Source organism: Cnephaeus nilssonii (genome assembly GCF_951640355.1).
Source record: "Cnephaeus nilssonii genome assembly, chromosome: 15".
In the NCBI taxonomy this organism is placed as follows: Eukaryota; Metazoa; Chordata; class Mammalia; order Chiroptera; family Vespertilionidae; genus Cnephaeus; species Cnephaeus nilssonii.
The window spans coordinates 11,186,135-11,202,047 of NC_137086.1; the positions used below are offsets into that span (position 1 = coordinate 11,186,135).

Consider the following 15,913-nt stretch of genomic DNA (forward strand, 5'->3'; position numbering starts at 1 on the left):
CTCTTCCTGACCTCTTTGGTTCACAGTGATCATTCCCTCCTCTGTGCACTTAGCATTTTTCCTCCGTCCCATGTATCTGGCAATAAGCCTATGCTGCTTTATAATGTCCCTCACACTGTTATCTGCCTACCACATATATATGTCTAATCTCCCCAGCCCAGACTGTGAGATGAATGGAGGTAGGGGATCATGTTTCATATTTTATGTTCTTTGGTGTCTTCTGTTCAAAATATATCTGTTGGCTAATCCATTCTCCAATTTTGAGGTCTTTAATTACATGCTCTCTTAATCTTAGACTTTCCAAATCGGAGTGCTCTGTTTTAAAGTCTATCTTTATTTATTTATTTTAAATATATATATATATTTTATTGATTTTCTTTACAGAGAGGAAGGGAGAGAGATAGAGAGTTAGAAACACCGATGAGAGAGAAACATCGATCAGCTGCCTCCTGCACTCCCCCCACTGGGGATGTGCCCACAACCAATGTACATGCCCTTGACCGGAATCGAACCCGGGACCCCTCAGTCCGCAGGCCGACGCTCTATCCACTGAGTCAAACCGGTTTTGGCTAAAGTCTATCTTTAGATAGAAGTTTCTTCAACCCTAAGATCATTTCACCTATTCTTTGTTCTTTTCAGAACTTCTCTATATCATTACATCGCTTTTATAATTATGGCAATGGGAAAGTCAATGGGACACTGTAGGTACTGGTTTTGACTAAGGATACAATATAGCCATTAGTTTTGTTTCAATTCTTTATAAATGCTCAATATTTTACTGGCCTTGATATATTGGTATATTGATATGACATAGGTTCCATCCTGGTTTATAATTGACAGTTTTAAACTCATCAACTAATAAATATGCCTGGCACTAATTATCCCCAAGTATTCCAATTTATATGAATCCTTACAGCTTGCTATTTTCTTCCCTTATTTTTGGTAAGTACTTTCGTAGCAGAATTAAGAACTTCTGTACTGGCATACATAGTCCAGAATGGCCATAAAGAGTATTATGCTATTAAAGAGTATTGTGTGATACGAAGGAGGAAAACATAAGAAATCTGAGTGGGGAAAAGACTCACGTCAATTATTTTCAGAGGTGCAGGATAGAGGCCTTTGGTCTGCTTTCGTACTTGTTCTTCCACCTTTTTGTAAACCTGTTGCCTGACAAATGGAATACCCATGGCGTACGATGTCAATTCTGTAAGGTAAAAAGCTTTTAGATACTTATTGGCAATAAGCATTTCTCGCTAGTTTGTTCTATAAACTCCATAAAAATTCAATAGTTCTAGCTACCTGAAAGAATTGCTCTTTACTCTGACATGCAAAATCTACATTTCCACCTAAGCACATCTTCAAACAGCTTCATTATGTGATAAGTGCTACAGCTGGGCGTTGTAATAGTCTAATATACACTGTTACAGAATTCTTTTGTATTAATGTTTAAAATGTTCCAAAATAAAAAGTTTAAAAAAATGGTTTTAACTTATGAGTATAAGGTTCAGAACTTGACCCTAGAGCAGAGTTGTTATATCCTTCAAGGTTAACTTTATGCTTCCAGAAAATAATGCATTTACCTTATCCTCACTTAAAATTTACAGCAAATAAAATTAAAATAAAGGAAAGAAGCTTTGCCTTTATTTTTTAATAACACACTCACTTTCCATCAATCCCTTGCTTCTCTTTAGAGATATTTTCTTATCAGCTAGTCCTTTGGCAAAAGTAACTGCAATTTCTTCTAGGTATTCAATTGTCCGTTCCTCTGGAGGTTTTACTCCTGGTCCTGCAAAAACGAACACAAGAGACTGGAAGGCAAATCAGGTTTAGATCAGTCCCAGGTAGGCAAAACCTAGGCATGCCAAAGCCAAAGGCTCTAGCACCCACTTTCAGCACAGCTTTCCACGTCAGATCAGAGACTGGTGGGTGGAGGCATCATGAACTATGCACTGACAGATGGGGAAACTGCAAATAAGGACTAATTGTACTCTCACCACAACAAAATGAAACTAGAAATCAACAACAGGAGGATAGCTGTTTGTTTATTTATTATTATTACTTTAAGTATATTTTTATTAATTTCAGAGGAAAAAGGAGGAGAGATAGAAACATCAGTGATGAGAGAGGATCATTGATCAGCTGCCTCCTGCACGCTTTTTTACTGGGGATCGAGCCTGCAACCCAGACACATGCCCTAAACGGGATTGAACTGTGACCTTCTGGTTCATAGGTCAACACTCAACCACAGAGCTTTGCTGGCTGGGCAGTATTATAATTTTTAGAAAACTTCACTCTTCAGAATGATGACTCATTCCTAAGAGTATGAGTCCACTCTAACCAATATGCAAGATATTAACTCTTTAAGAAAATAAATAATTTCATAAGGCCCAACTTTGAGGCATGCTAATACTTACCCAGCGGTTCCACCAATTGGTCAACCAATCCCATTTTCTTTGCTCTGTCTGCACGAATGTTTCTACCAGTCAGCATCATGTCAAAAGCAGCAGGTACGCCCACCTAACATGCAAGCAAGGATCAGAACATAGGGCAAAAAACATCAGACTGACAATTACAAATTGTCAAGTTTACAAAACCTTCAACTGAGCAAAATAAATACTAAAGTGAGGAAAGGCAAACCACTGTTATTTATCAATCAGTTATATTTTACATACTAATACTAATTTTTAATACTAATACACATTTAGGTAACTTATGCAATCGGCCTCTTTTGATTCTATAGAATACAACAATGAGATCATCCAAATCAGGGGAAAGGTCTGCCTCTTATATTTATCAGGAAATATGACCCATGAATTTGCAAAACTGATTAAGATGTTACTGTGCAGAGAAGGAGCTGATTAAACTATAAGCTTCAAAGAGGCAAGACATGTATCTTATTTATCTTTTAAAAAATATATTTTATTGATTCTTTACAGAGAGGAAGGGAGAGGGATAGAGAGTTAGAAACATCAATGAGAGAGAAACATCAATCAGCTGCCTCCTGCACACCCCCTACTGGGGATGTGCCCGCAACCAAGGTACATGCCCTTGACTGGAATCAAACCTGGGACCCTTCAGTCTGCAGGCTGATGCTCTATCCACTGAGCCAAACCAGTTAGGGCTCTTATTTATCTTTATCCTTCCTCGGGGACTAACAAAGAACCTTGATTAATAATTTTAATCCAAGAAACTGAAAAAAAATAAATTAAAAAATAAATAGAAAAAATAAATACCAGGAATAAAAATTTGCTACTGATCCTAAATATTCATATTTTATTTGGTTTCTAAATCCTACAATGAATATTCAATATCATGCCTTTTGTATTACCAAAGTACCAACGTTCTGAAGTTCATAGGGAGGGTGGGGGAGAGTCTTAAAACTCACCATTTGGGGTAGCCTTTGTGTGCCTCCTGCTCCTGGTAAGATCCCCAGCAAGACTTCAGGGGTACCTAATACTGTTTTTTTATCTTTTGTTGCTATTCTGTATTGGCATGAAATGGCAAGCTTCAAACAAATGAAAAGAAATTGGAATGTTAGAAAATGTAATCTTATAACACCTTAGGATCTGTGAGGGTCTAAAGATTACTTCTTTAGACCAGGAATGTGCCCACAGAATTAATGCTTTCTACAATTTACCTTTCCAGCCTTATTTCATACTTTCCCCTAATTTTTGGGCTGAAGATTTCCTTAAAAATCTGCTGAAAGCTATGGAAGCTCTCGATAGAAAAATGTACACACAATTGTATATGCAGCCCAGGTTAAGAAGCCCATTACCCTACAGCAGGCGTCCTCAAACTACGGCCCGCGGGCCACATGCGGGTGTTTTTGCCGTTTTGTTTTTTTACTTCAAAATAAGATATGTGCAGTGTGCATAGGAATTTGTTCATAGTTTTTTTTAAACTATACTCCGGCCCTCCAACCGTCTGAGGGACAGTGAACTGGCCCCCTGTTTAAAAAGTTTGAGGACCCCTGCCCTACAGACTCTCCTTTTCAATCAAGCAGTTCTATTTGTGATGTCCTCATAGGCTTCTTATCCCTTACTCACACCTCACCATATATGGAATGCCTGCCCCCCGCACCCCCAGTTCTGGTTAATGAAATTTTGCCTATCTTTTAGGACCAGGCAAAGCTTTCCTTAATTAATTGTTGTGAAAGTGGCTAGCATAGAACCCAGCATGTGAGAAATGCTCGATAAATATTTTCTTTTCCTTTTCTTCTTCCCTACATGCTCTGGTCTAATAAGCATCTCTTCTCTCAAATCTTTTAAAATTTACCACCTTTTCTACTCACAAAGCCCTTAAGCATGTATTATGCTTTGTGTGTCTCAACTAGACTTTAGCTCATGAGCATGCATTACACTTCTGAATCTTTGCCCTGCAAACTTTAACCAGGATTTTAGAATTGAAAGGCATCTAAGAGATCTTGCTGAAATCTTCTCAATTTAAAATGAAAACATCACACTTGGTTCGCATGCTATGTGCCTTGAGAATAAGGATTAAAACAGATCCAGAAGTTGGATAACTAAAAAGAAAGCTGATTCTCTGAGAACTTTTCTCAGGCAAAACAGTAGCCTAAACGTTGACAGTGGGTGAAGCCTAACACTGAGCTAAACGGTGACTCTGTAAGAAACCCATACCTCGAGTCCTCCTCCTAAGCAGGATCCACTGATGGCAGCCACAATAGGCTTTGGAGAATTCTCAAGTTTCTCAAACATTTTCTGTCCTTCTTGTGAAAGCCGTGTTACCTCTTGAGGGGTCTTGCAAGAGGCTATCATGCTGCAGTAAACATGAAAGCCGAGAACAGAAACAAATCAAAGATGAAACTGTAGCCTACTTTGTTAAATGCTTCATCTACTATATTCTCAACCCTATCACATATCAATACGTGGTGGTGAATCTTCAAATACTCACAAGTTTAAGTATGGATCTGCCTCAGATAGCACTAATATCAGTGACATCTTTCAATAAAGAGTGTTAAGTTTTTGGATCCAGAGAACATGAAACAATTTATTTTCGCTTCTATAACAAATCATTATATTATAAAGCTCTGAACATGAGAATACCATCTTCTAGTAAATATTTCCACTATGAGGTAGCTTTCAGATTAAATAGCAATCAAAATTGCAGGGGGAAAAAAGCTTTCAAGTTGTTTAGAGGGATCTAAAATCTTAAATAGATCCCCTAACGATCAAAAAAGGTCTACTGCAATAACGTAAACCATGCCCTTTAATTTCAGTTTGCTTCATTTCCTACTTACTTTGCTCCTGATCACATTTAAGTTGTGAATTTTGTACTTTTGACCAAAGACAACTATTTTCTGTCATTTTATACGCTGGAAATTGCTCAACTAGCCTTATGGAAGCTAAAGCATTTTCTTATGGATGTAGCTAGCTACTGCCAGGTATACTGGTGTCTCAGGAGTCCCAAATAACGGAACTAGAAAACAAAGCACTAATACACATAATCTTTTTCTAAAAAATATTAAACAGAGTATTTATAAATTTTTACTTATACCAACAAAAATGGGTACACAATGTTACAGCAAGGTTTAAAAATATACAAACACCTTAAGTGCAAATTATTAAGCCTATAATATTGGCCAACATTGCCCAAGGTACAAAGAATAACAAATACCCCTATTCTGTCAGAATTAACTGTTAACATTTTAACCCATTAAACTAACACTAAGAAATCATTTCTTCTCCTTATATATGTCTTAAAGAATTATAAACAAGTTTTACAGGTATACAGTCTACCACTTAAAAAAAGAATTAGTTACATCAGTAAAGTTCCCTTTGACAACCTCAAGTCCTACCAGCCACTTCATTTACCCTGAAACAACCATTTTCATGTTTGTATTGTATCCTTTCAGAGCAACTACTTATTTGTGTCCACAAAAAATATAAAGAATATTTCAGCTCTAACCAGTTTGGTTCAGTGGATAGAGCATCGGCCTGCGGACTCAAGGGTCCCAGGTTGATTCCGGTCAAGGGAATGTACCTTGGTTGCGGGCACATACCCAGTGGGGAGTGTGCAGGAGGCAGCTGATCGATGTTTCTCTCTCATCGATGTTTCTAACTCTCTATCCCTCTCCCTTCCTCTCTGTAAAAAATCAATAAAATATATTTTTTTAAAAGAAAAAAGAATATTTCATGTATGGTTTAAAAACCTTTACATAAACTATATGCTGTAGGAAACATTCTATAACTTGCCTTTTATTTCTAACTGAACATTATGTTTTTGAGCTGTAATATTATGCTGTGGATCTAGTTAATTCCTTTGAACTGTTTTGTAGTATTTTATCATGTGAATATTTCACATTTTAATTATCCATTTCCCAAATGACTGACATTTAGCTTATTTCAAATTCTATTTTAAACTACACAGAACTGAACATCCTTGTGCATGGGTCCTTAAACAGAAGGGTGGGATTTGTCTAGCATATATAACTAGAAGAGGCATCACTGGAGTTTATGGTACATGTATTTTCAATTTTACTAAATGCTGCCAATTGCTCTCCAAAGTGGCGGTACAATTGGCATTCCAATTAGTAATATATTAACTTTCTCATTTCTCCAAGGGCTTGCTAACATGATATTTTTCAAACTTTTAAATTGCATCTCATTGTTAGCTTAATTTTATAATATTTTTATTCTACTGAGATAGGAATTTGAACTGCTTTAAGAAAAGGCTATTTTTAGTCTTACATGGCTTAGGCAAGAAGCCCCTCTTTTTACATCAACTTTAGTAAAACTTACTTGATGTCAGCACCTGCAATAAAGCAACCTGGCTTTGATGAGATAAGGACAGCACTTCTGACTTGATCACTGGCCCAGATTTCATTCATTACTTCCATGAACTCTGACTGTAGTTCTTGATTCAGTGTATTTACCTGTCAAAGAGAGATACATATAAATCTAAGGGTGTAAATTTGAAGAACCAGATGTGCAAGTCACTATCAGATGCTGTTTTGATGGTAGAAAATATGTTTCTCCACCAGAAACATACTGTTAGAAGCAAGAAAGGGAGTCAGGGAAAAAACAAACAAACAACTAATACCCGGTAGCTTTCTATTCAGTCAACTATAAGCATACCACCCTTTAAAAACAGGTCTACTCAGCCTGGCTAATAAGTCTACAAACATTTACTGACACGGAAAAAATTTATATAACATTAAGGAAAAAAGAATCAAAATTAGATACTATACAGTATGATCTTAATTTCATAAACACTGTTGAAACTGGATGAAATGTTAAAAAGTAGTTATTTTTGGGTTTGGAATATAAACAATTATTTTTTCTTTATAGTTTTAAATTTCCCTACAATAGCCATCTGTTACTTTTTTGTGTTCATGAAAAATGTTCAACTTAGAAAACTCTGAAAAAATATCTTAAGTTTGAATCACTGGTCAGTGAGTGCCAAGATTTACTCTAGAAATGGGAACTATCTCATGTTTTCCTTAATTTGTGATAGTTGTTCATTGCTTCCATCTAGGTCTTCCTAGTTCAGCTGGGCTTCTGGTAACAAGATTTCTGAATGTAAAACCCTTACACCAATTTTAGATGGGGGGAAAACCATGAGCTCCTGCAATAAAGCTCCTCTTGGCAAAAGATTGGATTAATGCTATCTGCTTTGTTGAAGCTGCCCAAAACAAATAAAGCTCCACTTTGAACAGAACTTGGCGTCCAATATGTGAACAGTACCAAGTCATTCATGTCCCTCAGGAAGCTTAACAACCACTTTTAACTCACCTAACTTATAGATAATAACTAATGTCAAGCAGGTAATGAAGAAACCAGATTCAGTAACCTCATAGTTAAGATGGGTAGTTTGATTCTTATAAACAAAGCTTATATTTTGGTTCTTATCTAATAAGTCATCATTCTACTATGACAGAAGGCTAGTTTTAATAATCCTTGATTATAATCTGACACCTAAGGTCAACTAGAAAGAATTCTTTAAAAAAAAAAAAATATATATATATATATATATATATATATATATATATATATATATATTGATTTCAGAGAGAAAAGGGGAGAGAGGTAGAGAGAGAGAAACATCAATTATTAGAATCATTGACTGGCTGCCTCCTGCATGCCCCCTACTGGGGATTGAGCCCGAAACCTGGGCATGTGCCTTGACCGGAATCGAACCTAGGACCCTTTAGTTCACAGGCTGCTCTATCCACTGAGCCAAACCAGCTAGGGCAACTAGAAGGAATTCTTGATTAAGGACCTCTGCTTCAGAAAACTCTATTCCTTGGGCAACTTGTCAAACTAACTAATTTAACTATCAAAAGTATAAGTTTATATGATAAGATTACTGCCAGATTGGTGGATTTCTTTCTTTCCCATTCCAGACTGGATTCATGAATGCAGTTAGTAGAAATAAACTGCAGCAAGTTAAAGTAGGTACCTTTGAGTTGGGTGAGTTAATTCGAATAACTGCCACATCATCTTTGATTCCATAGTTAATATGGGCTCTGGCTAAAAAGAGAAGAAAAATTTATTTGTAAACATTTTTATTGCAAAATAAATCTGAAAAGTGATCTAAACATGTTAACAAGAAATTAAACTTACCCAGCAAAGCAGAGGATCCTGTAAAGTTGCGGCAAATATAACCTATAAGAAAAAGGGATTTCAAAATTAATTATTTTACAAAACAGTATTTCTGTAGTACTTGTTATATATAACAAAGCTGGATTTTATAACAACAAAAAAACAAAATTAGAACAATGTGTTCTAGGCTATTATTGTGACCACTACCATATCTTTTGTTTGTTTCAATTACCAGGTCATATGATTATCTGGATACTAAATGTGGGAGGTAGAAGAATAGCTCCTCAAAAAAGCCCATATCCCTAGTAACTGTGAATATGTTAGGTTACATGGCAAAGGGGAATAAAGGCTGCAAATGGAATTAAGGTTGCTAATTAGCTGACCTTAATATAGGAAGATTATCCTGGGTTATCCAGTTGGGCCCAATGTAATCACAAAAGGGAAGAGAGAGGCAAAGAAAACCAGAGAGATGGCAGCATGAAAAGAACTTGGTCCCATTTTGCTGGTTTTGAAGAAGTCGAGAAATGCAGGCAGCCTCTAGAAAAGGCAAAGAAATAGATTCTCCCTTACAGCATCCAGAATGAACACAGCCTTGCCAACACCATTGATTTTAGCCCAGTGAGACTCATTTCTGACATAACTGAAAGAGAATAAATTAGTGTTTGCATTGTTTAAGACACTAAGTTTGTGGAAATTTATTATGGCAACAATAGAAAATGCATACACTAAGAAATAAGTTATCTACAAAACAATCCGTAATGTCAGTTCCAAATGTATTTCAAATATGTTCCTTAGCCACATCTGCTTACATTTTTATGGAGAGATGGAGTTTCCAATGTTATCAAATCAAGGGGCACTAGTGAATATCTATAATAATAAAAGGGTAATGTGCTAATTAGACCAGACGTCTTCTGGACGTCCTTCCTGTCGAAGCTGGGGCCAGAAGGAAGCCAGCTGGGGTCCCGGGTGCCGAAGGGAAGCTGGTGCTGGCAGCCCAGGTCCCGGAAGGAAGCTGGTACCAGCAGCCAGGGGTGGGTGGGGATGGGGAGGAAGGCCTACTCTTGCACAAATTTTCGTGCATTGGGCCTCTAGTTATAAATAAAACAGTCCACATCATGTTATTTTAAGCCTTTCTAACAGAAAAAGTCTATAGTGCACTCCACCAAGAATACTCCTTCTCTGGGGATAACAAATCCTCCTTCCCAACCACTTCACTACTTGAGGCTCTCTAGCATGATGATGAGATGATCTTTTGAGCAACAGCCATCACAACAAAAGTCCCAACAGAGGGTCTTTCAGTTTGGACTCTGGATAGAAATAAGGAACGTTGGGGGAATTCTAGGCAATCCAGCATTAAACACTCACCTTTGCCCTGCTCTCATCCCAACACTTTGCTATAGGTTGTAACCAAGCTGTTCTGGAGGCTAGCACAGGGTCAACATCCCTTAATTATAACTTCCAATTTATTTATTCTTTTTAATCCTCACCTGAATATATCTTTCCACTGATTTTTTAGAGAGTGAAGAGAGAGGGAAAGACAGAAATATCAATGTGAGAGTTGATTGGCCGCCTCCTGCATGCGCCTGGACCAGGGCCTGGGCCCGGGAGGAGCCTGCAACCAAAGTACGTGCCCTTGACTGGAATTGAACCGGGGACCCTTCGGTCTGCAGGCCGACGCTCTATCCACTGAGCCAAACCAGCTAGGGCACAACTTTCAATGTAAAAAAACAACACTCTGCTCTTTGTTCCCTTGTTTCATATTCATGACCAACCATATCTCCTATGCACCTAACTCCTTCTCCCTATCTATATCTTCCAAGTTCTGTCCGATAATTTTAGGAAAAAGTTTTCTCTGGGTTTAAAAATAAAATATTTTCTACATGGTTTAGAAACAAACTTTAGAACCATACCCAGTTTCCAAGTAAGAAATTTGACCAGAAGGTAGCGACCCCTCTGGAGTGAACTATTATACGTAAGACTATTCACATATCCAGCTGAAGTGGGATTCACCTGGCAGTACTGAAAAGTGATTCCTGAACTATGTTGGGTGTTAGAATCAGGTATACTCACAAATTCCCGAGTGACAGACCACCTGGAATCATGGAATCAGAATTTAAAGGGGCTGAGCCTCAGCATCTGCATTTTTGAAAAAGGTAACCGAAGTATACCAGTACAGCAAACATATGGGCACATGGGAACCACTGATTTGAACCGACTGGTGGTGGAGTGGATTAGGAGAGGACCATAAATAGTGGCCAAGGATCTTGCTGGTTTGAAAGGCAAAGCAATATATTACTTAAAAAGAAAAGAAAACAGTGTAGATGGTTCCAGAATCACAAAGGGTGATCTCTGGTTTCATTTGCATTGCTTCTTTAAGCAATCCAAGTCAGCCCTAAAGACAAAGGACCTGAGAGTCAAAAGACTTGGGCTGAATCATCAAGTTTATAATTTACTAGTTGGATGGCCATGAACAACTCTTTCAGTGCATTTCAGTGTTCTTACAGATAGAAGTAAAAATGATGTAATGATTATAAAAGTACCTGTAAGTCAAAGTGCTACGCCAAGTAAATTAAGAGAAGCCAGCTATCTCCTCAATTCCTTGTGCTTCTACTTCACTAATGATACACTTCCCTTCTTTGCTTTTCCATCATTTGCAATCTGTATCATCTGTATTTATCACTCTTCCTTCTTTATATTTGTAACATGGCTCCAACCTTTTCCACAACGCCTTATTTTGAGATTCCATCTACAACGATCTTTCTCTTCTCTGCTAAAATTTTTTTTATCTTTATTAACTTTGTTTTGTTCTCTAATCATTGCATCTGTAGCAGGTGCTTCCCCAACTAAACGGTAATCTCTTCCACCATCAGCTCCCAGTCATTTTTCATTCAGCAAAAAATTTATTGTGGCCTACCAAACGCCACACATTCTAGGCACTTGGAGTAAACAAAGACAAAAATCCCTGTCTTTGTGGATTTTACATTCTATGGCAGCAGGTGAAACAATATCTAGGAAGAATTCATTCCTACTCAGTAGAGATAAATAAGAGGTGAGAATAAGGCTGGCATAAAAAGGAGTTTGCCTATAAAGTACAAATTCCAGTGGGAGGAGAGCCAAGGACTAGGCAGGTCTAGCGAAATAGGGTAAAGTGGATAAGAGTGGGGAATGAACTGATTCGGAACGCACAGTGGGAGGGATAAATACAGACAGACCAACACACACACACATATGTAAATAAGACAGGTTGTGCTCATTAGCCTATAGATTAAAACATTTTAAACTCTTACCCACTAATCTACCTTTGCTGCACACACACCTATAAGCGTATACATAAAACCTCCTCTAAATCAACCCAGACAAAAAGCAAAGAGAAAAATCAGTACATGTTAAAAAAAAAAAAATCTGGAAAAGAATTCCAAACCACAGTCAACTAAATCAACTTGGAGTACAAGGCAGCTTTGCTTTTGGAATCTAGCCTTACCTACTACCTAATCAGCAGAGCTTATGTCAGAGCCACTGGGTGAACTTTAGCCTATATTTACTAAGCCAGCAAAAGAGAGAGAAACCTTTGTCCTACTTTTTAACCATTTTAATAATGTAACACAAAAAAGATACCTACAAGATCTGAAACTATAGCAGTGGAGAAAGTTGGATTATGCTAACACAAATTTCAAATATGAAAATGTTACACTGGTTGTAACAACAGGTTTTCTCAATATTCAAAGGGATAGGGTCAAGAAAGGGATAGGAAAAAAAAAAAAAAGAAAGGGATAGAACTAAGTGAGAGTCAAATTTAAATATACACTATCTTCTAAAGCAGTGGTTCTCAACCTTCCTAATGCCTCGACCCTTTAATACAGTTGCTCATGTTGTGGTGACCCCCAACCATAAAATTATTTTCGTTGCTACTTCATAACTGTAATTTTGCTACTGTTATGAATCGTAATGTAAATATCTGTGTTTTCTGATGGTCTTAGGCTCTACAGCAGCAGTTCGCGGGGCGGGGGTGGGGGGTGGGGGGGTAGGGTGGGTGGTTGTCACTCAGCTGGGCCTGTGCCCTCTTGCAGTCTGGGAGCCCTCAGAGATGTCCCACTGATGCTTCCTCTTCGGGAGGCGACTGGCAGGCTGATCAGGGGATGGCGCTGGCCAGTGAGCAGCCAGCCCTGCCCAGTGAGCGGCCAGCCCTGCCCCCCATTGGGCTACCACCACCTGTGGCCTCCCTCTGCGAGTGGCTGGCCACGCCCCCCAATCACCCCTCCACAGTCACTGTTCACCACCGCCCTCCCCCGCCCCAATCGCTGTCCCCTTCCTCTGCCCACTGGCACCCGCCTTGGCAGGCCTGGTGTCTCCCACTCATTGGCTCCAACCCCGCTGACCAGTCAATTTGTATATTAGGCTTTTATTATATAGGATTATAGCACTTGTAGAGAGGGAATGGTTTAAAACTCCAAGAATTAGTGCAGCTGGCGTGGCTCAGTGATGGAGCATTGACCTATGAATCAGAAGGTCACAGGTTCAATTCCTGGTCGGGACACATGCCCAGGTTGCAGGCTTGCTCCCCAGTAGGGGGCATGCAGGGCAGCCAATGAATGAATCTCTCTCATTGTTGGTGTTTTTTATCTCTCCCTCCCTTTCTCTCTGAAATCAATAAAAATATATATTAAAAAAAAATAAACTTCAAGAATTATAAATCAGTTTCAAGAGATTTTAATCACCTACCAGTAAATGTCATAATCTCATTACAACTTACACAGACTTGTAGGATGAAGGACTCAACAGGGTCTAAATGGCAATCCGTTGTGTAGGTAAATTTAAATTCACTTTCTAGACAATTTTTTCAAAGTTTATAAATTGCTGTTAAAAGGGGAATTATCTATAACTAGAGGCCCTGTGCACAAAATTTGTGCAGGGGTCGGGTCCCTAGGCCTGGCCAGTGATCAGGGCTGATCTGTGGGGCGACCAGCGGGACACTGCTGGCACCCGCCTTGGCTGGCCTGGAGCCTGCGGGCAGCTCCTGCATTGAGCGTCTGCCCCCTGGTGGTCAGTGCACGTCATAGCAACCGGTCGTTCCACCAGTTGATCCACTGTTCAGTCGATTTGCATACTAGGCTTTTATTATATAGGATGAGCCATAGTTTCTTACTGGTAAAAACATGTAAATATTCATATGTGTATATATTTCTATATTAAAATAGAAAAAACTAAGCTTGTAACTTTCAATTGCACATGTAAAATGTAAAAATTATTTTAAAAATTCTCAGATACACAGAATCATAGTTTCTCAGGGCAGAAGTTGGTTAACCCTTTGCACTCGCTTGCTTTTTTCTTGATTCCTTTATTCTAATGCTAACCGTGTCGAGTCACACTTGACATCCGAGTGCAAAAGGTTAATAGCTAACATTTACTGAGTACTTCATAAAAAAACTGCTTTACATCTAGAATAACGCCTTTAAAACTCACAAGGTGAGATTATTCTCTGCTTTACCAATAGAAACTGCCCAAGGTCATCAGAGCGTAAAAGGCAGAGCCAGATTGAAATCCAAACTCCTGTGTCATACTTTCTCCTTCCAAAGTAAATCCATAGTCTCAATCATTCATTTTACAATTGAAGAAAAGAAAACCCATTACATGAAGGTATTTGGCCAGTCACACAGCTAGTGACTAGAAAACACATGACTTGATTATCAGTTCAGTGTTATACCCACTGCTAATCCATAAGAAGTACCTTAAAACCAATGCAAATGCAGGTTAAAAAATATATTCAATTTTTCTAAAGTGTTAAGCCATAAATGTGGAAAACAGGAAACAAAACTGTGAGGTAACATGGCCAAATGTTAACAGTAGCTATGTGAATAGTAAGAGAATGGGTTCTTTTTTCTTAATCCCTTTCCCCAATCTTTATATTTCAATTTTGTTATTGTGATTGGTGTGCACCCACACAGGCGTGTGCACACACATGCACACACGCACACGCACACACACACACACACAGCTGTCCTGTGCAGACTAAAAACGGTGGTTGAAATGAGAAAATAGAAAGAAAAAAAAAAGGTTCAATCACTCAAAATTAATCCCTTAAAGTAAAGGGAAACTCCTGCTACCTGTCTAAAATCAGCATTCTACCCCTGTGATGAGGGAGGAAGGCACATGACAAATCAAATCTCTAGTTAAGTCATCGGCATTTAGTAAAACAACGAAAAAAGTCAGTCACATTTCAGCCTACAGATCTGATATGAAAGGAAGATGCTTGACTTTCCACAGTTACCCACTTTCACTCTTTTCATGGCCAGTTTGAAGAGAAAAAGATAAAGCTAACGAGGTATCGCATTTTTATTCCATAAGATACACGTGTTGGCGTCTTTTTAAAATGCTTCTTATAGCAAGTTGCAGAACCTCCCCCCTTGAAATGCAACACACTGGGATTATTGAACTGCAACAGTTGAGCTCCCTATTAAAAAAGTGGTTAAAAAATTTAAAAAAAGGCTGGTGAATTCCATCCAAGAAGCTTTTCAGATAGCTCTTGGTATGGGCAAGTTGTCGAGGAGGCATAAAGGTGTGACCTCCTGGAGTGTCCCAGTCCTGGAACTCGCAGTCTAGGAGGGACAGGTTCAAGGCCATCGTTACGTTCAAGAAGATCAGAGGGGCGTGAGCTCGGCAGTGCGACCGGGAGACGTGCGGCAGGTGCCAGACCGGTGCCCAGGACTCAGAAACGTTAGAGGTTATGAAGCCTGAAATCCATACACGACTCGGGGTCATGAGAGAGGAAGTGACAGTCCTTTCCCAAGGACACACAAGACCGGGTCGCAGGGCAGCATCTCCCCTGCCCCCCCCTAATCCAGGGCTGGGGCCCCGGGCGGGGTCAGGGAGGGGGCAGCGAGTGGGAGACGCGGGTCCGAGGCCGCCCTAATCTCCGCAAGGCGTTATACCCGGGGGTCCGGGCACCCTCAGCCAGGCCTCACCTGAGCAGTGGAGCGTCCTGGAGGCATTTGCGAAGCGTCTGAGGCAACCGATTGCGCGGGAGGCCACCATCTTGAGCAGAAGAGGACGAAAGTGGAAAGAGCTTCAAGTGCTGGGGGGCCAGGCCCAAGACTTTTCTTTCCCGGAGCCCGGCCCCGGGCAGGCGCCCGTCGCATTGCCTGACTAAAATCCCGACGCTAAATTGCCTCGGGCCCCTTAACCCTGCCCTTCGCCCCCGGATAATGGGACGAAAAGGACCCTTTCCAGGCTGGAAGGAAGGCGGCCCGTCGAGAAGAGGGCACAGTGCCGGGTTTTCCAGTCAGGCGGGCAGCGGGCAGCCGCGAGACCAGCGAAGCCCGCGGAACCGCCGGCCGACGCGAGGGGTCCTTCCCCAG

The 15,913-nt window shown here is 39.7% G+C and overlaps 1 protein-coding gene across 1 annotated transcript in view; it reads right to left on the reverse strand.

Annotated features, from left to right (window-relative positions):
• HADHA (hydroxyacyl-CoA dehydrogenase trifunctional multienzyme complex subunit alpha) overlaps positions 1–15,678 on the reverse strand; it is a 29,539-nt gene extending 13,861 nt beyond the window's left edge. Inside the window, exons 1-9 of the mRNA XM_079792675.1 lie at positions 15,521–15,678; positions 8,583–8,624; positions 8,419–8,489; positions 6,759–6,892; positions 4,638–4,776; positions 3,386–3,505; positions 2,415–2,517; positions 1,664–1,786; positions 1,086–1,204 (exon numbers count right to left, since the gene is read on the reverse strand). Of these exons, the coding sequence (XP_079648801.1) occupies positions 1,086–1,204; positions 1,664–1,786; positions 2,415–2,517; positions 3,386–3,505; positions 4,638–4,776; positions 6,759–6,892; positions 8,419–8,489; positions 8,583–8,624; positions 15,521–15,590 (921 nt within the window). The 5' untranslated portion in view covers positions 15,591–15,678. The remainder of the gene's footprint in view (positions 1–1,085; positions 1,205–1,663; positions 1,787–2,414; positions 2,518–3,385; positions 3,506–4,637; positions 4,777–6,758; positions 6,893–8,418; positions 8,490–8,582; positions 8,625–15,520) is intronic.
• Positions 15,679–15,913: the final 235 nt, after the last annotated feature.